Source organism: Hydra viridissima, unplaced genomic scaffold, assembly GCF_058129835.1.
Source record: "Hydra viridissima isolate aposymbiotic clone 2 unplaced genomic scaffold, HvirCarnegie_v1 scaffold_15, whole genome shotgun sequence".
NCBI lineage: Eukaryota > Metazoa > Cnidaria > Hydrozoa > Anthoathecata > Hydridae > Hydra > Hydra viridissima.
In genome coordinates, this window is record NW_028324314.1 from 7,765,295 (window position 1) to 7,785,982 (window position 20,688).

The 20,688-nt window shown below is 28.7% G+C and overlaps 1 protein-coding gene across 3 annotated transcripts; it reads left to right on the top strand.

Moving 5' to 3' along the window:
• Nucleotides 1-2,472: 2,472 nt before the first annotated feature.
• LOC149878460 (steroid 17-alpha-hydroxylase/17,20 lyase-like) lies at nucleotides 2,473-10,138 on the top strand. Of its 3 annotated transcripts, none has more exons than XM_090073281.1 (4): nucleotides 2,473-2,848; nucleotides 6,516-6,719; nucleotides 8,198-9,168; nucleotides 9,765-10,138. In XM_090073281.1, exons 1-3 carry the CDS (start codon nucleotides 2,539-2,541, stop codon nucleotides 9,163-9,165), a joined length of 1,482 nt encoding a protein of 493 aa, XP_089929407.1. In that variant the 5' UTR covers nucleotides 2,473-2,538; the 3' UTR covers nucleotides 9,166-9,168; nucleotides 9,765-10,138. The 3 variants fall into 3 exon arrangements, with proteins under 3 accessions (XP_089929407.1, XP_089929405.1, XP_089929406.1); XM_090073279.1 differs by lacking the exon at nucleotides 2,473-2,848 and adding an exon at nucleotides 3,556-4,110; XM_090073280.1 differs by lacking the exon at nucleotides 2,473-2,848 and adding an exon at nucleotides 5,379-5,786.
• Nucleotides 10,139-20,688: the final 10,550 nt, after the last annotated feature.

Sequence of the window (20,688 nt, forward strand, 5' to 3'; positions counted from 1 at the left end):
GAAGCGTTGTCCAATGGTATGAAAGAATGTTTAGCTGAAAGAATGAGTGTGCAAAAGGCTAATCGACAGTTTGGAATTTCAACACCTAGCAAAGCGATAACACCGCAAGATCTGGTGAATAACACAACTCCTACCACATCAAAGAATAAAAATAACACCAAGAATAACAAGAAAAGGGCAAGAGTTAAACAAATATAAAAGTCATTTTCTAGTAAGTCATCATCCTCAGATGACGATAATGACTTACTAGAAAATGACTTTTAATCACTTTTGCACAATAACAGGGAGCTAGTTGTAAAATTTTTTGTTCATTTAAATATTTATTTCATGTTTCTTTAAGTGTTTAAGGACTGATAATTTTTTAAAAATCCAAAAAAGTGACCATTGTTACCCCATAGCAAGGGCATTATTGATCAAACATGATAAATAATAAATGACCAATGCTACCCCAAAACCTGGGGTAAAATTGGTCACTTTTTGGCGTTTAAAAATAAATGTTTGTAATAAAAAAATAAAAAAAAAAAAATATAGAGGTCTATAGCCAAGACCTATAATGTTATTACCACAAGAGAAACCTGTAAAAAAATTAATAAGATTCAGAGATCTTTAAAAAAAACTACCGAAACTGACCATAGTTACCCCGGTTGACGGTAACTGGTATTGTTTATGGTAATATCTTGAGAATGAATGTTCACCTTCTCGAACAATAGATTAATCGTATTATCAAATCAAGGCATCGTTTAAGAAAATTAATATTTTGATATTTCTGAATTTTTGGTAGAAGCAGCCTGACAATTCCTGTTATTAAGTAATTGCGGTTCTTTTGCATCACTTTCGATATCAAAACATAAGTACAAATCCAAATTAATGATTTTTACAAAAAAAGGTATCAGCATAACTAATCTGTCCCCCAAAGAATACAAAGAGTCCCCTGCCATCTTCGTTGCCTTCAAGGTATTAGCAATATATTTGTATAAAAACTGTTTGTATTGATAAAAATAATGGTTTCGTTCGTTGATAAATGATTTACGCAAAAGGTCTTAATTAAGCAAGAACTTTATTTGAATAAAGAAAATGCGGTAATATGGAAACCAGTGTGCGTATGATGGTAAAGAGGAAAAACATTTAAAATTTCTTAATAATAGAGATGGAATAAGTAAAAACTCCCCACAAAATGTGTTTCAATTATTTCTCTCAATCAGCGTAGGAACTAACGCGTAGAACTAACGCGTAGAGCAATCAGCGTAGAACTAACGCGTGGGAATAGTAAAATAAAAGGTCGTTAATAGACGTCGTAAAAAACAAAGATGTAGTTTATTTAACTGATATGCATCATTCTTTGGATGAAACGGAAAGACACTAGCATTTTGAAATGGTTGAACACACATGATTCTCACTCCCTTTTGAGAGATTTAAATTTCGCAATCTAGGCGCAATACATCACGTTCGATTCTAGTAAATGGTTTTTACTATCAAAAGGCATTTCTTCGTAAAATATCCCAGAGCACTTTGTTAAAAATGGGTATGAAAGTGAAGATTTTTAAACGTTTCTCATCAGCTTCTACACTCATTCATTTCTGAAAGCAGTTATCCACAATTGCTTTAATACAGGTCAAAGTTTTATTTTTCGTTTTAAAATAACCAGAAAAAAGATTAAGTGATACTTTCGCACGCTGTTTAATTTATTTATAGAATTTAAAGTGCATCTGGAGTAAATGGAAGTTACAGATCTTACTTGATAAATTAGAACCGGTTTTATCTTTGATAATGTAACGCACAAGGTACAGTAACCACAAGTTGCAGCCTCCGCTCTTGCAGTCAACAATTATCCAATAAATGATAAAAACAAATAAAAAATATAATGTAAATAAAAAAAAACCGAAAACCTTTTATTGTTTAATATTGTATATTGTATATTTTTATTGAGCGCTTGAAAGAGAAGCAAGAAGAAAAAAATGGAATCGAGGCCGAAAAAATCACGGATTCTTATTTTGGTTTAGTCACATGATTTTTTAATTTTTAAATGTCTTTGTTTTTTTAGAAAAAGGAAATCTTTCTCCCTTTGTCTCCCTTTATTGTCCTTTTTGTTTTTCTTTATTGTTTGTTAGAATTGTTTAACTGCTATAAGCAATTTTTTTTTACTTCGCTCTTTTGAAAACGACGGTTAGGTATAAATACAATTTTATGTAGCATTTCGGCCGAATTTTTTTATTTGAATTTATTTACTTGAATTTGATACAATTAAGTGTGGGTGCATAAAGTAATTGTAGGAAAAATTTGCCGAGCAAAAAAGCCTTCTGTTAAATTTTCTTTTTAAGAGAAATTTACCCAAACCCTAACCTAAACAGAAAAAAACATTTTCTTGATTCCGTGTAAAGTAGTCATTAATTCGTAATCATCAACGAAAACTATTGCTAAGCTGAACAGATTTTTAGAACGATAAAACCGTCTTTGGTTAAAAATATATAAATTTCTAACTTGTAGCACGTTTTTTTCAATTATATTTTGATTAAACAGAACAAAGAATAGAAGATAATTATGCTTCTTGAAGTCGCTGGCGCTCTTCTGCTTCCACCGTTAATTTACATTGTTTTCATTTACATCAAACATCTTATCGACTGTTGGAGCTATCCGCAAGGGCCATTACCTCTACCAATAATCGGAAACATCCATTTGTTAGGTAAAGTTGAATCTTATAAAAAGTTTGTTGAACTTGGAAAAACATATGGCGATGTTTTTGGTTTCAGTATTGGCTCAATCAGATACGTGGTTGTAAACAGCTTCGAAGGTATTCAAGAAGTTTTGATTAAGAAAGGCTCACAATTTGCTGGTCGTCCAAGGATTTCAAGTAACTTTATTTATGTTTAAGTGAATGTAATACGTTAGCTTTTTATCTTTTCTATAACCATATATTCTATAACCATATATTCTTCTGCTTGAAATCGAAGAAAGAATTATAAGAACGAGTAACGCAATGAACCACTTTTTCAAAAGTATTTAGGTTATTAATTTGCTTGAGTTCTTGAAAATTTCAAAGCCGAAAATTCAATTTGTACCAAGTGCTTTAAAGACTTTAATAAAACGCCTTTAAAAAAGAGAAACTGCAGTTTGAATTTTATTTTGACTTTTATGAGAGACTTTTATGGTGTCTGAATAAAAAAAAAAGCTAAAGTTTCTCTTTTATTCAGACACCATAAAACTCTCAAAAGCACTTAAAAAAAACTTTAATTTTCAGTTCGTGATCTTTTTCAAGAACTTTAAAAGATAACTGATTTTTTCAGTAATTTTTGAACGAAAATCCATCAGGTTATAACAAGAACAAAGAGTTACAAAAAAGTCCTTAAGTCACATAATTTCTGTAAAAATACAAGGGACTTTTTTTTTCGGTTGATGTTTTAATAGAAATTAAAAATATATTTAGAATATCAAAAACTTTATTTGTGTATTACATTAGTGATGAGCAAGGAACGATCAGTTTCAACTTATTTTAAAGAAGTCATGATTTTATTTTACGGCCTCGGATGCGGATAAATTTATTTTCATGATACGCCACTTGTCTTATTTACTCTCGCTAAGTGGAGTGAAAGCAATGAACTTCTAAAGATGCTTTTTGTATAAAAAGTTTTATTATGAAAAGTTATGTTTAAAATAAATATGAAAAGTTAAAATTTTACAATTTATTTTTTTTTAATATGACCATCAAGATCTCATGTGATAACTTAATACGAAGTCTTTATAAACTTTACTTCTATTCAATTCATAAATTAAGAGTGAATATGCTAAGACTTAAATCGTTTTAAATGAAGTCATAAAATCTCACAGCAAAGTTCAAAGATCTGAGGATTTTCAGAAGGTTTACATTCAGAATTTTTTTAATAAAAAATTACAATCAGATTTTCTAATGTAAACCAAATAACTAGAGGAGGAATTAGGAATCAAAGCTCCGAGGAATGTGACACTGGATAGAAATACTCAAACCTAACACGTTAACTGATTTTCTGAAACTTATAATAATGGAAACTTTAATAATGCTTCAGTCATAAAACATATACAGGGAAAGCTTTTCGATGAATTGGGTACATAACAAAAATGTCATATACCATCTTCAAGGTATTGTTTTTATTTTATTAGCATGTTAAAGATAAGTTCAAAAAAGTTTTCTAGGATCATCAGCTATTATTTATTTTTTGTAACATGTTTACCATATTTTTACAGAAGATATTTAGCCTAAAAAGGAAAGAGTTAAATGCTTAATTGGCATAAAAAATTAAGAAAAGTTATTGGTTTAATTTTCTTAAAATATTTTTAAAAAGTTATACACAAACCTATGCTAAGAGTAATTATATCCTATTAAAATTTCTATATAACATTCCAAATCTTAACAAAAAACAATACATTTTTTTCTACATCTTTACTGTATATACAAAAAAACAAATAACTGTTGCCCAAATTTTTCCATTCAGGAATATTTTGTACAAACTTCTTTCTTTTTTGAATAATATCCTAGATGTTGCAGGTAATAGAGATTTTCCTTAAAATAAATTATTTCTGAAAATTCATTAATATATTTTGTCTATCTTTTATATGATTGATTAGTACTTCTTCAAAAATTCAATTTTTTTTTCAAATAAGAACTAGAAGTTGGTTTAAATTATATAATAGTAAAGAAAGTTATATTGCTTTAAAGCTAAAAGCTGACTGATTTTTATATAAGAGTTGTAAAAGAGGAGGCTTGATTACATTCATTCTAAATTTTCTTTTGACATATGCTAACACAAATATGAAAAACTCCATAGAAATGTTTTGATTTTTTATGAAAAGAAAAGCCAACAATTAACAATCTGGTTTGTGCAACTGAATATAAATAATTTTAAGGTGTTAAAAGTAATAATAAAGTAAAAATAGTACCCTATGAAAGCATTGACTTCTTTTTTCATCTTAAATCAAATTTTAATAACACTAGGGTAAAAGATTTGTTTTTTGCTTTTTTTTTTGTTTTGTTTTTTGCTTTTTTGTGGTATTCTTTTTTTTTTATGGAGAATTGCATAAAAATCCATGTAAAGCCTTTTTAAACAAATATTGAACATTTATCATATCATTTTAATTTAATTTTAATGATTGGAATTTTCATTTGATAAAACTAAATTTGTAATTATTCAGAGTTTTTCTTTTTCTACACATAATGGAAATTCTTATAAAATGACAATAAATATTTGAGAATACTAAATTATCTTTAATATTTTTGAATTATCAACAGGAATAAGTTGTTGGTTTATTTGATAAATGGCTATAACATTATATAAACATTGAATCTGTTTTTTGCAAGAGGAAAAAAATTTTGAAGACCATTTTTAATTGAAATAATTTAAGTGATTTATATCCTAATCATGGAAAATTATAACAGTTTTGAAGATGAAACAACAATTGCTACTGTGAATTGAAAATGTAAGAAGCTCTCAAAAAAAAAAAAAAAAAAAAAAATCTGAAAAGAGAATGATACCAGAGAAAATAAGTAGTTGGCATTTAAAGAAGAAACAGAAGAACAAAACAGAAAAGGTTTGTGAAAAAGTGGTCCTGAAAATGTGTTAACTAAATTTGAAGAACAATTGGTTGAATGGTTTGATGATTTAATTCAAATTTGAAGAACAATTGGTTCAATGGCTTGATGATTTAACAATTGGTTCAATGGTTTGATGATTTAATAAAAGGCTGCTTCAGATGAATGAAAACTTCATATATCTTCAGTTACTCAAAAGTTTGAAAATGGACTTTTACCTGAATATTAGGTAAAATAGATAATAATTTCAAAAAATTGTTTGAATATTTTTTCATACCCCTTAGTCTACTAACAGAGTACCAGTAATAGTTTAAGCCAGGATGAATTTGCTTCATTTACTTGACTGTCCAGATGACTTTAATTTATGAGACAAGTTTTGAATTAAATCATGAAAAAAAGCTCTTTTAACAGTTTAAAAAGCAGATTCATCAAGACTTAAAGAGTTAAATATAATGCCAGAGAAAAAATATATTGCCGGAGCATATCAAACAAATAAACATGGAAAAAGTGAAAGCAAAATTAAAGTCATCTGAATGTTAAACAGAAACATAGAAGACCAGCTAAAAATATTCAATAATGTGCATTTTCTGCTTATAGTGTAACTTTAAATATTTTGAGAAACAAAATTAGCATTTCTTTCATTCTTGTAAGCTAAAATGCAATAAACTACATTTAATCTTGATGTTTTAACTTTATTGCATTTTTTAAAATACAGTATAAAACTTTTTTTACTGCAAAAAAACAGATTTCATGCAAATAGAGATTGGTTAGTTAACTTCCTTTTTTTATTAAGATTATTAAGGTGAAAATTAATGGGATACACACTTTTTACACTTAAAAACTTAGGCCAATATTTAATACAGCTGCAAGATAAATTTTTTTTTTGAGTTTATTTATCTAAGTATATGATTGGTTAGTTTTTGAGTTTGTTGTTTGAAAGCTTTAAGTTTTGTTTTAGGTAATGACAGAAGTATGAGTGGCCTCATAAACAGTGACCTAAACCCACATTTTAAAACGTTACGCAAGTTAGCATCATCTTCTCTAAAGGTCTATGCAGAAGGTTTAATGGGAATGGAAAAAATGGCTATTGAAGAAAGTAGTCACTTACATGAAAAGCTGTTAAAAACAAAGGGGAAGCCATTAGATCCACACAAAATGATGGGTTAGTGAGTAAAAACATTTTTTAGTCAATCTTGCACAATAAAGGAGTCAATGTTTTATATATTACAATTTATTTTTTTACATTGTAAAAATGGTAAAAATAACTCTTTTTCCCAGATAAAAATTAGCATATATTTCAATATTCAAAAAATAATTTTTTTTAAATATTGAAAAAAAGAAAGTGCTCTTTTAAAAAAATTTAATCACAACAAAAGTTGTACTTAAAACATTTAAAATTCTTTCTTTAAGTTTAATTTTTAAGTATTTGTTTTAAAATAAAACATAATTTATAAAATATTTACACAATATTTATAAAAATAAGTTATTAGTTTCATAGACACCAATTAATAGCTACTTATGTGACTATTAGAATAAACCAAAAGTTTAAAGTAACATTTTCATAATAAAAATGACTTAATTTAAACTTGAATAATTTTGTTGCATAATTTCTTTCATCTTCAAAATTACTGGAGCTTTCATTTTAGATGTTAAGATCTCTAAGTTTCAGAGTATTAAAGTCAATCAAGGTTTTCAAAACATTGCATTTGAAACTCAACAAAAGTTTTATTTTAAATTTGTGTCTTTTCTGGATATCTTCTATACATTTTTGTTTTTGTTTTGGTGATGATGAATGAAGAAGTTATTTGTTTTTAAACCACAACTCTCCATTTCAATTCTTGAACTTCTCCAACTAGAACAAGATTAAGATTCTTGAAAACATGGAAGAAGTACTAGTAGTAATTTAAAGAATCTAATAGTTAACACTTTCAAAAAATCAAAAAAATTCACTTAAGTTGACAATGATTTTCTTTTCATTTTTCTATGCTTAAATGAAAATAGGAATTTAAAAATATATATATAAAAATTATATAATGAATTACTTTTCTCAATAGTTTGTTCCGTTCAATTTAAATAGCATATTCTTGTTCACAATTAGTCTGGATTCCTTGATTAAATACAGCCATTTAATTTTAAAAAAACCTAAAAATTTTGCAATAAAAAATGAAATTACTATTTTTCCAAGGTGAGAGATTTTGTCTGCGTTGGTCTTTGTAAACCAGCATTAGTTTTACAAATAATGTCCTCTACTATTGGTTGATTTTAATTCCCATTCAGGTATGGTTGTGCAATAAATAGCTGTTCTGTTAGTGGCATCAGTTGTGTCATTTTGTTGTAATGAACTGTAATGAATCCTGCACCATTAAGCACTGCCAAAGTTTCAAAAGTTCCAGCATCAAATTGCAGAGAACTTTTAAATTCCTAACTTTAGTAACTAAAAATGAAGGCTAAAAATCATTATTTTATTTTTCAGAAACTGTTTTCAGCCAACTTTTCATTACTTTTGGTAGTGTAAATAATAAGTTTTGGCATTATGCAGATTTCCTAATCGTTCTCAATGAACTAATATAAATATCGTTTTAACAATTTCGCTGAATTATGAAGTATATTTTCTTTGCAATTTTTCTTTTTTTTTTAAAGAAATGAGTACCTTCAACATCATTTGCTCCATCCTTTTCTTTCATCGGTATGATGAAGATAATCAAGAGTTTCAGGATATCATTAAATATTTAAACTTATTCATTAAAACCTTTAATGAAACCAGTTTAATATCTTCAGTTCCATGGCTGCGCTACTTTCCTTCGTCTGCTGCTAGGAACATACGTGAAATTGAAAGGCTACGCGACCCAATTCTCCGAAGAAAACTTCAGGAACATAGAAATACTTATGACGAAAACAACTTACGTGACTTGACTGATGCTCTAATAAAAGTCTCATCGGATGCAGAAATGGGAAAAGGTCGCGTGGAGAAAATTACCGACGATAATATTGAGTTTCTTTTAAACGATTTTATGATAGCTGGATCAGAAACATCGTCACACACAGTTCTTTGGTTTATTGTATACCTCTTGCATTGGCCTAAATACCAAGATAAGCTTTACGATGAAATTGTTGAAGCAACAGGGGGTGAGCGGTATCCGTGTTTAGATGATCGTTCAATGCTTCACCTTATGCAAGCCGCAATTCATGAAACACTGAGACTCTCGTCCGTAGCACCATTAGGTTTGTGTCATAGAGCAATGGAAAACAGTAGCATTTGTGGCATATACATTCCAAAGGGAGCTCTTGTACTAACAAACTTATGGAGTATTCATCACGACGAAAATCATTGGAAAGACGCCATGAGTTTTTATCCTGAACGTTGGCTGGACGAATCCGGGAAGTTCAATTATAAACTAGGAAATGCATTTTTGCCGTTTTCAGGCGGACCACGTAGTTGCTTAGGGGAGACGTTAGCGAAGATAGAGTTGTTCATCTTTATCTCACGACTAGTAAAAGACTTTCGATTTGAGAAACCAATTGACGAAGAGTTACCACGCTTAGATGGTCGTTCTGGTATCACTTGCACTCCTTACGATTTTAAAGTTGCGATCGTTCCTAGGATTTAAACTGTAAGTATATTTTTGTTATTCATATTTTTTTTGTTGCATTTTAGGGAAATCAGTTCTCAATCTTTAAAACTTTATTTGGGTAAAATTGACGCGCAGATGGTGATACTTAATGTAATTTTTCGGATTTGTTTTCCATTTTGAAAGTGTTCAAAATAACTTGTTTTCAAGCCTTATTTAGTTGCATACAAATCCTACTCCATTAATTACTACTCCACTCTGTATTATAGAACATATTACAGAGTGGAGTAGTAATAACAATGAGACTAATAACTTAGATATAATAACGAAGATAAAATGTCAAATAATAATCCAAAGTCTTACAGTTCTACTCTTAACTCTACATTACAATGGCAACATTTGTAGACTTTTTTCAAGTTCAATAAAAACACGACTATAGGAAAAGTTAAATGAAAAGTAAGGTCACTGGACAGTCAGAAAATTTTTGCGTAAGAAGTTGATATACAAGTGTAATCTAAATTAATAAAACAAAGTATTACATTAGCCAAACGTTTAAGTTTCAACTTACATTTAACAACGCTCTTAGTGTTTTTCGTCACTCTCTCCCTACTTTAAATGTTTCGCTGTTCTTTTTTTAGGCTTCGAATCTTACGATGGTATTATTCCTACGTGAACTGTTTTTACAACATTGATATACATTCGTTATTTGAAGCATTTCGAGTTAAGTATTTGGACACGAGTGTAAAAACGTGTATCTTTCAATTGTCTAAAAGGAATAGTTCTTCGCCAGATTCAGAGGGAGCTGAGTTTGATCATTCATGCTAGTCCGCATGTGAAACTCTTCATTATTTTTATGTAGTATAAAGAAAATATTTTTTCGTTCTTAAATTTTGTCAATTTTTTAGCTTAGTTTTTTTGCTATGTCGAGATTGTGGAATGTTTATTAACTTAAATGTTGAAATAATTTGTTTCATTTGATCTCAAAGAAGCTGCGCATGATCTCAAAGATAAATGTATGTAATCTTTGTAATTTGAGTCTATCCAAGGTATTTTGATTCTATCCAAGGATACCCAAAAGTAACATTGAAGTTAGCGTTTAACGTTGTGCAACGTTGTGATAGTTTGTCACATCCGTATATAATTTTGAATATAGGTTTTATTGATGTAATTCTTTAGGAAAATAATTAGTTTTTTCTTTTTATGAGAGTAGTATAAAATTATTAAGACTCCGAACGAAAAAGATGTTTGAGAGGATACCTTAAAAAAACGCATCAGGGGCTAATGCACAGTGATCAGGAATAACTTAAAATTAGGCCAAAATTAGTTTTGTCAAAAATATTTATTCAAAATTGCTGAAAATTTACTCTAAGATGTAAAAAAAGTAGACAAGGAAAGGAGACTCAAAATATTTTAAAAATGGTTAAGTATGGTCAGGGGTAGCAAATTTTACTTGGCCCCCCTCCCCACCACTTTGCCCCTGAGTAATTTTAACTAATTAAGTTTTAAACTAATTATCATTTGAAAACCAAATGAAAAATTATGAAAATAATTAGTTAACATGATCTATACGTTTTATATTTCACCTAAATTGAAAAATAAGCTTAAAAATAAATCAGCATCGTCTTATTCATTAGAACTTTGAAAATATTTCAGAACTGTGAAGCAATGACTTATGCATAGATACAGGCATATAAAACCAATTATATTTTTCACAATAAAGCTTTGCTGCTTTAGTGCAATATTCACTGAATTTATTTGTATCTATTTCATAACTTGAATTTATTATGTTCAAAATGTTTGCTAAACGCTCTATTAATTCTTTATCTATGCCTGTAATTTAAGAAAATAAATCAAAATGTTTAAATGCTCGTCTGGCAGTATTACCATCATTTGAAGTTCCAGAACCACCTTGCCTAGGAAATCTACTCTTAACCCTAATTCTCCAATGAATTTATTTTGTATGATTCGTTTTTTTTTCCACTAACTTCTTTGTCGTCATTACCAAGAATTTGCCATTTTTTTTATTTCAAGTCTGTAAGAAATGTGTGACAAACATTCAAAACACCTTATCCGAGCATGCAATAGAGAAAGGCCTAATTCAATGTTATCTATATTATAAGTTGGAGTTGGTTTTGAGCCACATGCAATAGAGTTCATTTGTTTAGGAGAATCTGAACATATATTACAAACTTGTTGTGAAGAAATTGAGCATATTGCATTGGCAGCCTTACCGTCAATCATTGTTAATTTTAAATTAAATTTAACTTTAGTTACAACTACTTCTAAACCATTTATCAAATCAAACTCTGAATCCTCTAGTAAATTTATTTGAATATGTTCTTTTTCAAAATTCAAAGAAGCTGCTGATTCCTTTAGATATTGAACTCGTATTGGTCGACAAAATCTAGTTGACGATGGTTTAGGGTTTGTCCAAACAGAAATGTTTCCAAATGAAAGATCCAAAGGAACAAAAGTGGTACTAAATAAATCAGAGTCTTTCGAACTATCATTGTCAAATTTTTGCTTACATTCACTTTGAGCAGATGCACCATCAAACCCCCATTTACAACTTAGTATTCTTTTTGTTTTATCGTTATTCTCTAGTTGCCTATTTTGAGTTATGATTGAATCCATTTGAAAAAAACGATTTAATGTGTGATCAAGAAGACTTTGAAGTTTAATTTCAGCACTTTGCTCACTAAATATAATGCCATCAGGATAGCATTCCTTTCTTGCTAATAAAATATCACTATATAAAGGATTTATATTTGCATTTCTTTCTCAGCTGTAATCCTTATTTTCTGATAAGCTCTTTGGGACAAACCAGCTGAGATCATCAAAGCCAAACCTTCTTTTGGAGAATTTTATAATAGGCTTTTCATTTTTAATCATATTAGCGACTTTATTGGGTGGACTGGGAGAAGTAACCAATTGGTTTCGCAAGTCTGTCTGATTAACTTCCAAAATGTAATCAAAAAGTAAATTTTGAAGCAATTCATTTTTATAGGTTAAAACTCTGTCTTTAATAACTAAATAAAGCTGATGTTTGGTAAACTTTATATTCATTTTAAACTAAAAAGAGAGATAAATTATTTTAACTTTTGCATGCATATATATATATAAATATATATACAGTACTGTGAATAAGTTTTAGCCCACTTATCAAAACTCATGTTTTTTTAACATATTTTGAATAATAGCTTCTGAATATTTTTTGATGTAAAATAATGTCTTACTTTAAACAATACTAAACACTATTTTAACAAACAAAAGCATTATTTATCAAAATTTTAAATAGATTTTTGTATTTACATATCTAACGTGTTAATTTTTATTATATGCTGATCTGAACCCAATTCGTATCAGCTCGTTTGTTTTTAGTTTGCTCTTGCATTTTTGTTTATTTATTTTCGTGAAGGCTTCATTTTAGATGATAGTACAGTTTAGAAAGATATTTCATAGATGCTGTGTGTTTAATATCATTTTTTATTTTTCTAAGAGCAAAACTTATTCTAATTCAAGTTTTTTTTTCTTTTTTCTTTTTCAAAAGTTGTTTTTCATGAAGAAGGTTATTCTCAACTACAAATTGTCTGAAAAGCAAAATATTCAAGGACAGCCGTTAGAGGAAAATTATAAAAATTAATAACACGGGATCTCTTGAGGATAAAATCTGAAATGCAAGACCTCTAAAGCTTACAAAACATGACATGAAGTATTTTTAAAATGTGTCTTTGCGAAATCGGAAAAAAAACTCCAGTGAACTAGCCCAAGACATTCAGGCTGTGACTGGGACCAATGTTTCCTCATCTTGAACTCGACAACATTTACTAAAAGCTGGCTTAAGGGGGTGTGTTATTGCCCTGATTGTCTACATCCAACAATCAAGCATGGGGGAGGTTCTGTTTTAGTTTGGTGTTGTATTTCATTATATGGAGTAGGTGATTTTATCAGAATTGATGGCAAACTGATAGGAGAACAATGTATATAAATTTTAAGACATGATGCAATGCCATCTGGAATGAGACTAATTGGTAATAATTTCATTCTACAGCAAGATAATGATCCCAAACATTGTTCCCGAGTGGTAAAAAAATATTTACAGGACATGTGTGATGAGGGAGTTCTCAAAGTAATGAACTGGCCTCCTCAAAGTCCAGATTTAAACATTATTGAACATGTTTGGGATTATTTGGATAAAAAAAAGGCTGATTATAACCGCAAAAATGTCGAAGAATGTTTCCGAATATTGAAATGTTTCCGAATATTAAAACTACATTATTTCCAAATGGGGCAAGTTGGGTAGCTAACTTTTTTGGTTTTTTATAGAATGATACAGACTCTCATTAAAAAAAGAATTGGCTTCGTGAAGGAAGTCTAAGGTAAAAAGTCCTAGCACCATGAAAAACAGTTTAAAATCCTTAATCCCTTAATGACCCCAGGTATCAGATCTGATACACAAATTTTAAACCACTGTATTTTTTAAATGGAAGCTTGTTTTTATCTGAAAACACCCATTGTTACAAATGTGAGAAGTGAGTATTCGATTTTGTACAATTAGTACTTTTTATCCAAGTAGATTTTTCAGTTTGTAAACATTTGAAAACGGCAATTGCGAGGAGTGGTTCACGTGGTGTTTACCAAGTGTTGTTTTTACTTCTATTTCATATTGGTTTTATAAATTTTTGTGCTGTTTTTTACTTTTTTTTTTTAGAATCAAGGTGCAGGAAAACTTTATAAACTATTTCATGCCTTTTGGTTATCAAAAATGCATAACATTTGCTAATTGCATTTGTATGTATCAAATTTGATACAATTGCCGTTTAAGTATGAAAGCTTTTTCAAAAAAGTTCAAGTTTTTATTTTTATTCATTTAAACAAATATAGAAAAAAGTTTTATTGTATATTTGTTTAGATGAATGGAAATAAAAAGATAACTGTCTCTGATATTTTAAACTATGTATTTGATGGAGAAAGTGATTTTAGGGAGAGTGATGAAAGTGACAATGAGTTTGATTTGGGAAATGATGAAGCCAATACTAATATTGAAGAAGTAAGTGAGAATGAATATGATTCAACAAGTGGTGATGAGCCATTAGCATGTATAGCATCAAGGCCAGTTGAGAATGCTAATGAGACACCTATTAACAAAAATAATACTACACCAACTACTTTTATATGGAGAAGTAAGAACTTTGAACCCCTAGATGACGTAAACTTCAAGGAGCCTGGAATGACACCAACACCAGATATGGAAAAAACACCCTTTCAATATTTTAAATTGTTTGTTAGTGATGAGATGCTGAAAAACACCACAGAGCAAACAAATATTTATATTTTGCAATCAAAAGGTACAGAAAAAAGCATACTAAGAAAGGATATTGAGAAGTTTATTGGTGTATTTCTCAGGATGGGTTTGGTAAGGCTTCCAAGTCGAAGATCATATTGGGAAACATTTATGACCTATGATGGGGTTTCTTCAGTTATGGGAAGGAACAAATTTGAAATGATTCTTTGGAATATTCATTTTGTAAACAGTTTAGAAATAGCCGAGGAAGAAAAAGCAAATGACCGCATATGGAAGTTACAAAAATGGGTGAAAGAGCTTCGCCAAAACTTTCTGAGAGTTTCACCAGAAGAGTTTCACGCTGTTGATGAGATAATGGTTCCTTTTAAAGGGAAGTCCCTGCTGCGTCAGTACTTGCCTAAAAAGTCACATAAGTAGAGGTTCAAGCTTTGGGGTCGTAGTGGCATTTCAGGCTTTTTGTATGACTTTGATATTAATCAAGGGAAGTTAAAAAGCATTTCTGATACAAGTTTAGCTGTCAGTGCAGATGTAGCACTCATTTTGACTTCTTCACTGCCTGATAAACACAACTTCAATGATGTTTGAATAGTTTGATAGTCGAATTGAGGAAGCGTAACATTTACTTTGTAGGAACAATTAAAGGTTCACGAATAAAGAAGACACTTCTTCATTCGTGAACCTCTAACTGTTGAGTGTAATTATTTATCTTTATTCCTTAAATTCCCTGGCCCTACAATTTGAGTATCTACAATCATTTGAAATCTGCTTCAACGTAGGACCTTAAATAGGCTAGAACACTTAAGATAAAGTCAAAAAAATTAAAGTTGTTTAAAATATTAGTACAATTATGCCCGTTGTATCAGATTTGATACAACTCAAAAAAGTGCATTGCCGTTGTTTTTATGACAAGGAAAATTTTTCCCACTTTTCTATAGCAAGTAGGATTACTTGTACCAAAAATCAGAATTTTTTGAGCATTTTATGCTGCTTTGGGCATTTAAGGGTTAAAAAAGCATTTTTTAAATGCATTTTTTACAACTTGTATAAATACATATTTAAATTTTTTTTATAAATTAAAATAGAATTATTTTTTATCTTTGCATCTTATAAAAACTAAAATAAAAAACTTTGTATATAGGGAGAAAATTAAGTTTTAATAATGATAAAATTTTAATTATAAAAAAAAGCTGTTTTCGATAATAGTTCTAAAAAATAGTTAGCTAACAACATTATTGAAATAACTCTACTCAAAATCTATATTTTGGCCAAATTTTTAGTGTTTCTGAATCACTGTGCACTGCTATAAACAATTCGAAGTTTTTTTCGAGAAAAAAATTTTTTAAGTGAACTATTTTTTCGTAAAAAAATTCGAAAACTCAAAGAATTTATCGCTGTTTGTTTTTTTTTCGGCAATTGCTATAAAGCATAAAACGTATACGTCACTAAAATTCACGCACTTTTTTTATCCGTTATGCGTTATTGATAACAACAATTTTTTTAAAATTTTTATTAAGTAGGCCTACTTAATAAATTTTATTAGTTATTAAGTAGGCTGTGCTGTCTAAATACTCCACTAAATATTCTATAATAATATATTATTTTATGATTAGAATCATACCTAATAAAGCTTACCTATATTTTATATATATATATATATATATATATATATATATATATATATATATATATATATATATATATATATATATATATATATATATATATATATATATATATATATATATATATATATATATATGTATATATGTATATACATACATACATACATACATACATACATACATACATACATACATACATACATACATACATACATACATACATACATACATACATACATACATACATACATACATACATACATACATACATACATACATACATACATACATACATACATACATACATACATACATACATACATACATACATACATATATATATATATATATATATATATATATATATATATATATATATATATATATATATATATATATATATATATATATATATATATATATATATATAAAATATAATGTAATTATGCATATTTTTATTTAAATAGTTTTGCTAATTAAAACCATAGTCATAAGAAATAGATAGTCTGGTCACTTGGGCCGTAATATCTGGATTTTTCTTATAATCATACGAAACACTTGAAATTTGTCGGGCGGCCAGGAACTGAGTGCACAAAAAATGGAAACGCAGAAAGAACTATATGGTGAATTTGATAAAGAAGCATTATTTTTTTCTTTGGAGAATGATATTCTTTTTGAAGACGAAAATTTTGTTAAAGATTTAGATGCTTTGGTGTTGGAGTTATCTAGTGAACAAGTTGATTGCACATTTTCTTGCACAATTTGTTCTAAGAAGTGCATATCTCAAAGAGGACTTACAAGGCATACAAATTCAAAGCATCAAAGTATTCCTTTAGATTTAACGATGCAAAGTCCTAAACCACCTATTCTTCTTGATGAATTTAAAAATCTGCTTGATAAAAGTATTACTACCTTAATCAACGACGAATGCTATCCTGATTTGTATAGAGATGAGTTAAGGATTAATCATGCAATAATTTTAGATACTTCACAACAAACTCTATCTCTATTAGAGACAGTAATAGCTGGTTTTAAAGCTGATGGTGATGCTGGAAGATTTTATCCTAAATTTTACAAAACTGTTAATCAAGGAATTTTATTTAGCAATCTGACTAAAAAATCAACTAGACTTCTTGGCTATGAACTATGCAATCATGTTTTAGCATTTCTCACAAACTCACTTTACAATACTTCTTTTTTAAATTTAAATGGTTTATCACCTGTTGAATTTTCTGATAGAGACAAAGAAATTATCTTTTATCTAACTGGTTATGTATTTAGCACATTTTATTGCAGAATTCGCAGTTCTCGATTATGGCAGCAAAAGTTAAGCACAGACTGCCTTTCACTTCTTAATGCTGGTAAAACAGAACAATTATTTGAGAGTCCAGAAACATGCACTGAAGCTTATGATAAATTTGTGAATGCTAAAAATCGTGGTGGTTTGTGGAAAGTGTCTCCTCCAGTTTTAGAAATTTTTACAAAAGTTGAGTTTCTCTTTCGCCATCAAAGTAAAAGTTTTGTAAAAAAAATTGATTCAGAGTTAATTGTAGCTGAAACCTTAAAAAACAGTGGAGTTTTGGCTAACATATCTGAACTTCGTAGTCTTTGCACAAATCGAGTTTCCAAAGAACTGTCTTTAAACTTATTTTATCATCTGATTACACTTTATGTCAGAGTAAGATCTTTTTCGTATGCAAAAGAAAAACTAAGTATCCACAAAATCAAAGAGAATCAAACAAAGTCAAAATCCCTCCGCTCAAAAATGAAAAAAACATCAATTGGATTATAGAAGTTTAGTAGAATATTACACTTAAAAACGGTTATTTTCATAGCCACAAATCTCATGAAAGCATGCTTGGCATAGTAACTTTAGCAACTATTTGTCATTAAAAAGATTAGTTTTTAAAATTTTTGTTATTTGTTTATAGAAATAAAAGCTAGGTAAGGGACCCTCCCTTATCTAAAAGAAAACAAAGAATAGTTAAAAATGAAGTCCAAAATTAACTATGCACACTAGTTTTATATTTATAATAAACAACTAATAACTCATAGATCAAAAACAACTCAAAGATCAATTCTACCCCTAATATATATATATATATATATATATATATATATATATATATATATATATATATATATATATATATATATATATATATATATATATATATATATATATATATATATGCATACATCAACTAATCTTAACTTAGATCTGCCTGTGAAATCACTAGTTTTTTTGGGGGAAGTGGATACCTGTGGAGGTTTTATAAAAAGAATAATAGGTGCCTGTTTATATTGTAACAAAAGTAAATGTAAGGAAATGTCTACAAAATTAACTGAAATTTAGTTTATTACAAATATAAAAAAAATTCTAATGTAACTAATCAATATTTTATGCCATTTAACATTTTTAATAAGATTTGTGGCTATGAAAATAGCCGTTTTTATGTATGTTCTTTTTCTTTATTTTCAGCAGTACAAGGAGACATAAGGGAAATTTTTATTGAATCACTTGAAAAGTCAACTTTTCATATTAATACATTTTTCAGAGTTGGTCCATTTTCTGCGTGGTATACGTGTTGTACTCTCCCTTGATATTTTGTTTGATTCATTGACATTTTGACAGTTACCTGCAATTGGGTGAAATATAAGTTGATTTCGAATGGTATTATCATTGAAACCAAAATCAAACAAGGAAGGATTATCTTTTCTTCTACCAATTGACCGTTGTTGTCCAAAGTAATTTTCTAAAGGATCCTGACAAAACCTTTTAGTTAATACATAACTTACATTGTTGTTAATTAAAAATTTGACAAGTTCAATAACAGAATTAACTGTGATTTTTAAACCTTCATGAGTTTGCCAAGTAATAAACATATTACTTCTCTCACTTTTTGAAAAATTTCCAGATCTTGATTCAATAGAAAAAAGCCAATCAGAAAGATACTTTAAAAATGTTTCTCTAAGCCATGTAAATCGAACATCATTTGTGTCAGAAAATGGTTTCAAAAAAGAGTTGCATTTTAATATACAATCATTTGTATTCCGAACATTTAAGCAATAAAAAAAATCATTAAAATATTTGCAAAATTGTGCTGTCCCAGCTGTATCTGATGGTGCATAGATTTTTAATGCAGTACTACATGAATCACTTAAAACTTGTGCAGCTAAACGAACATTCATAGCTGAAAATGGAGTTATTTTAATGTGCTCAACAGTTAGCTTTGGACATGCATGTAGTTGACATTTTAAATCTTCATAAAATAAATCAGAAATATGGGACCATAAAATATGTTGACCCTGATTCCACATATAACGATTGCTTTTACCAGCTCCAGAATGGTAAAGGTTGTTCCTTGCTGTTTTAATTAAATGAGGAACATCAGAAATAAAATATATAAATCTTTTATCATCATCATCAGCAAATAGATTATCAGTGCGGTAAGTCACATCAACATTACCATTAATATCTTCTTCTTCAGTCAGATTAAAATGCATTTTAAAAAATTTTCTATTCGATGATGCTCCATCACAAGTAACAGCAACTACTTTTAAACCAACAGAGATTTCTAAAATTCCTACAGCTTTCCAAAATAGAGAAAATAATTGCACTGATGTAATATTTGTAGTAGCAAAATTTGCAAAACTGTATTTAAAAGGATTTACAATACTTCTAATTAAAAAAACTAAAACATGAGAAGCAAGCTTATCAGCTTGTTGTAACTTTGCAAAATTAACACTAGGATCACCCAAATCAACATAACCAATTAATTCTCCAGAATGTTTGTCCCAAACAAGATTTTCTTGAATTTTCATTTCATCAAGAACTAGGACTATAAATTTCTCTTGAACTGAAAAATTAATGACTTTATCTTTTAATTCTTCTATTATGTTTTTATTGAATCCCAACTTGGGCTTTACATAGTTTTTATAGTCACGCAATCGCCTACGACTTGGTAAAATTAAAAAACCAGAATGAGTTTTCTCATTTAACCTTATTGCTTCATAAGCAGCTGGTGATTTTGCAGCTAATCCCAAACAGTAACGTATTATTGCTGGATGATAACGAATCCCTTGCTTTGAGCATTTTAAATATTTTTGCTGCTCCTCCCAAAACAGGTTCATAAATGGAGAAATCTGACTTTTATCAGCTTCTGCCATTATTTGAACTAAATCACTTTCAATATTTTTACTAATAGCTAGTGATGAATTTTCAATCTCTTGCTTCATCAAAGCTAATTCTTTTTTTAATTCTTTATTTTCTAGACGAACACTCTGTAATGTAAGCTTCAGACGATCTGGAGATGTAAATGTAATTGGTGCATTTAATTTAGCAGGGATACTAGAAGTAGCTAATCTTTTTTTCAAACATTTAATTTCAATTTTTTCAATACTTTTACATTGTGAACAGCATAACATCCACTCAATCAGCATAATACATGACTGAGATCGAAAATACTCTGTCTGGTTTAAGGGAAACTCACTCCTAGATTAAAATAAATCAAATTTTTTTGAAATACAATGTTTAATATAAAGATTTGATTTTAATGCAAAGACATCAGTTATTCCAGAACAAAGGTTAAAAGAAGTAACAATAGATAAAAGATTAGATGCTGAAATATGTCG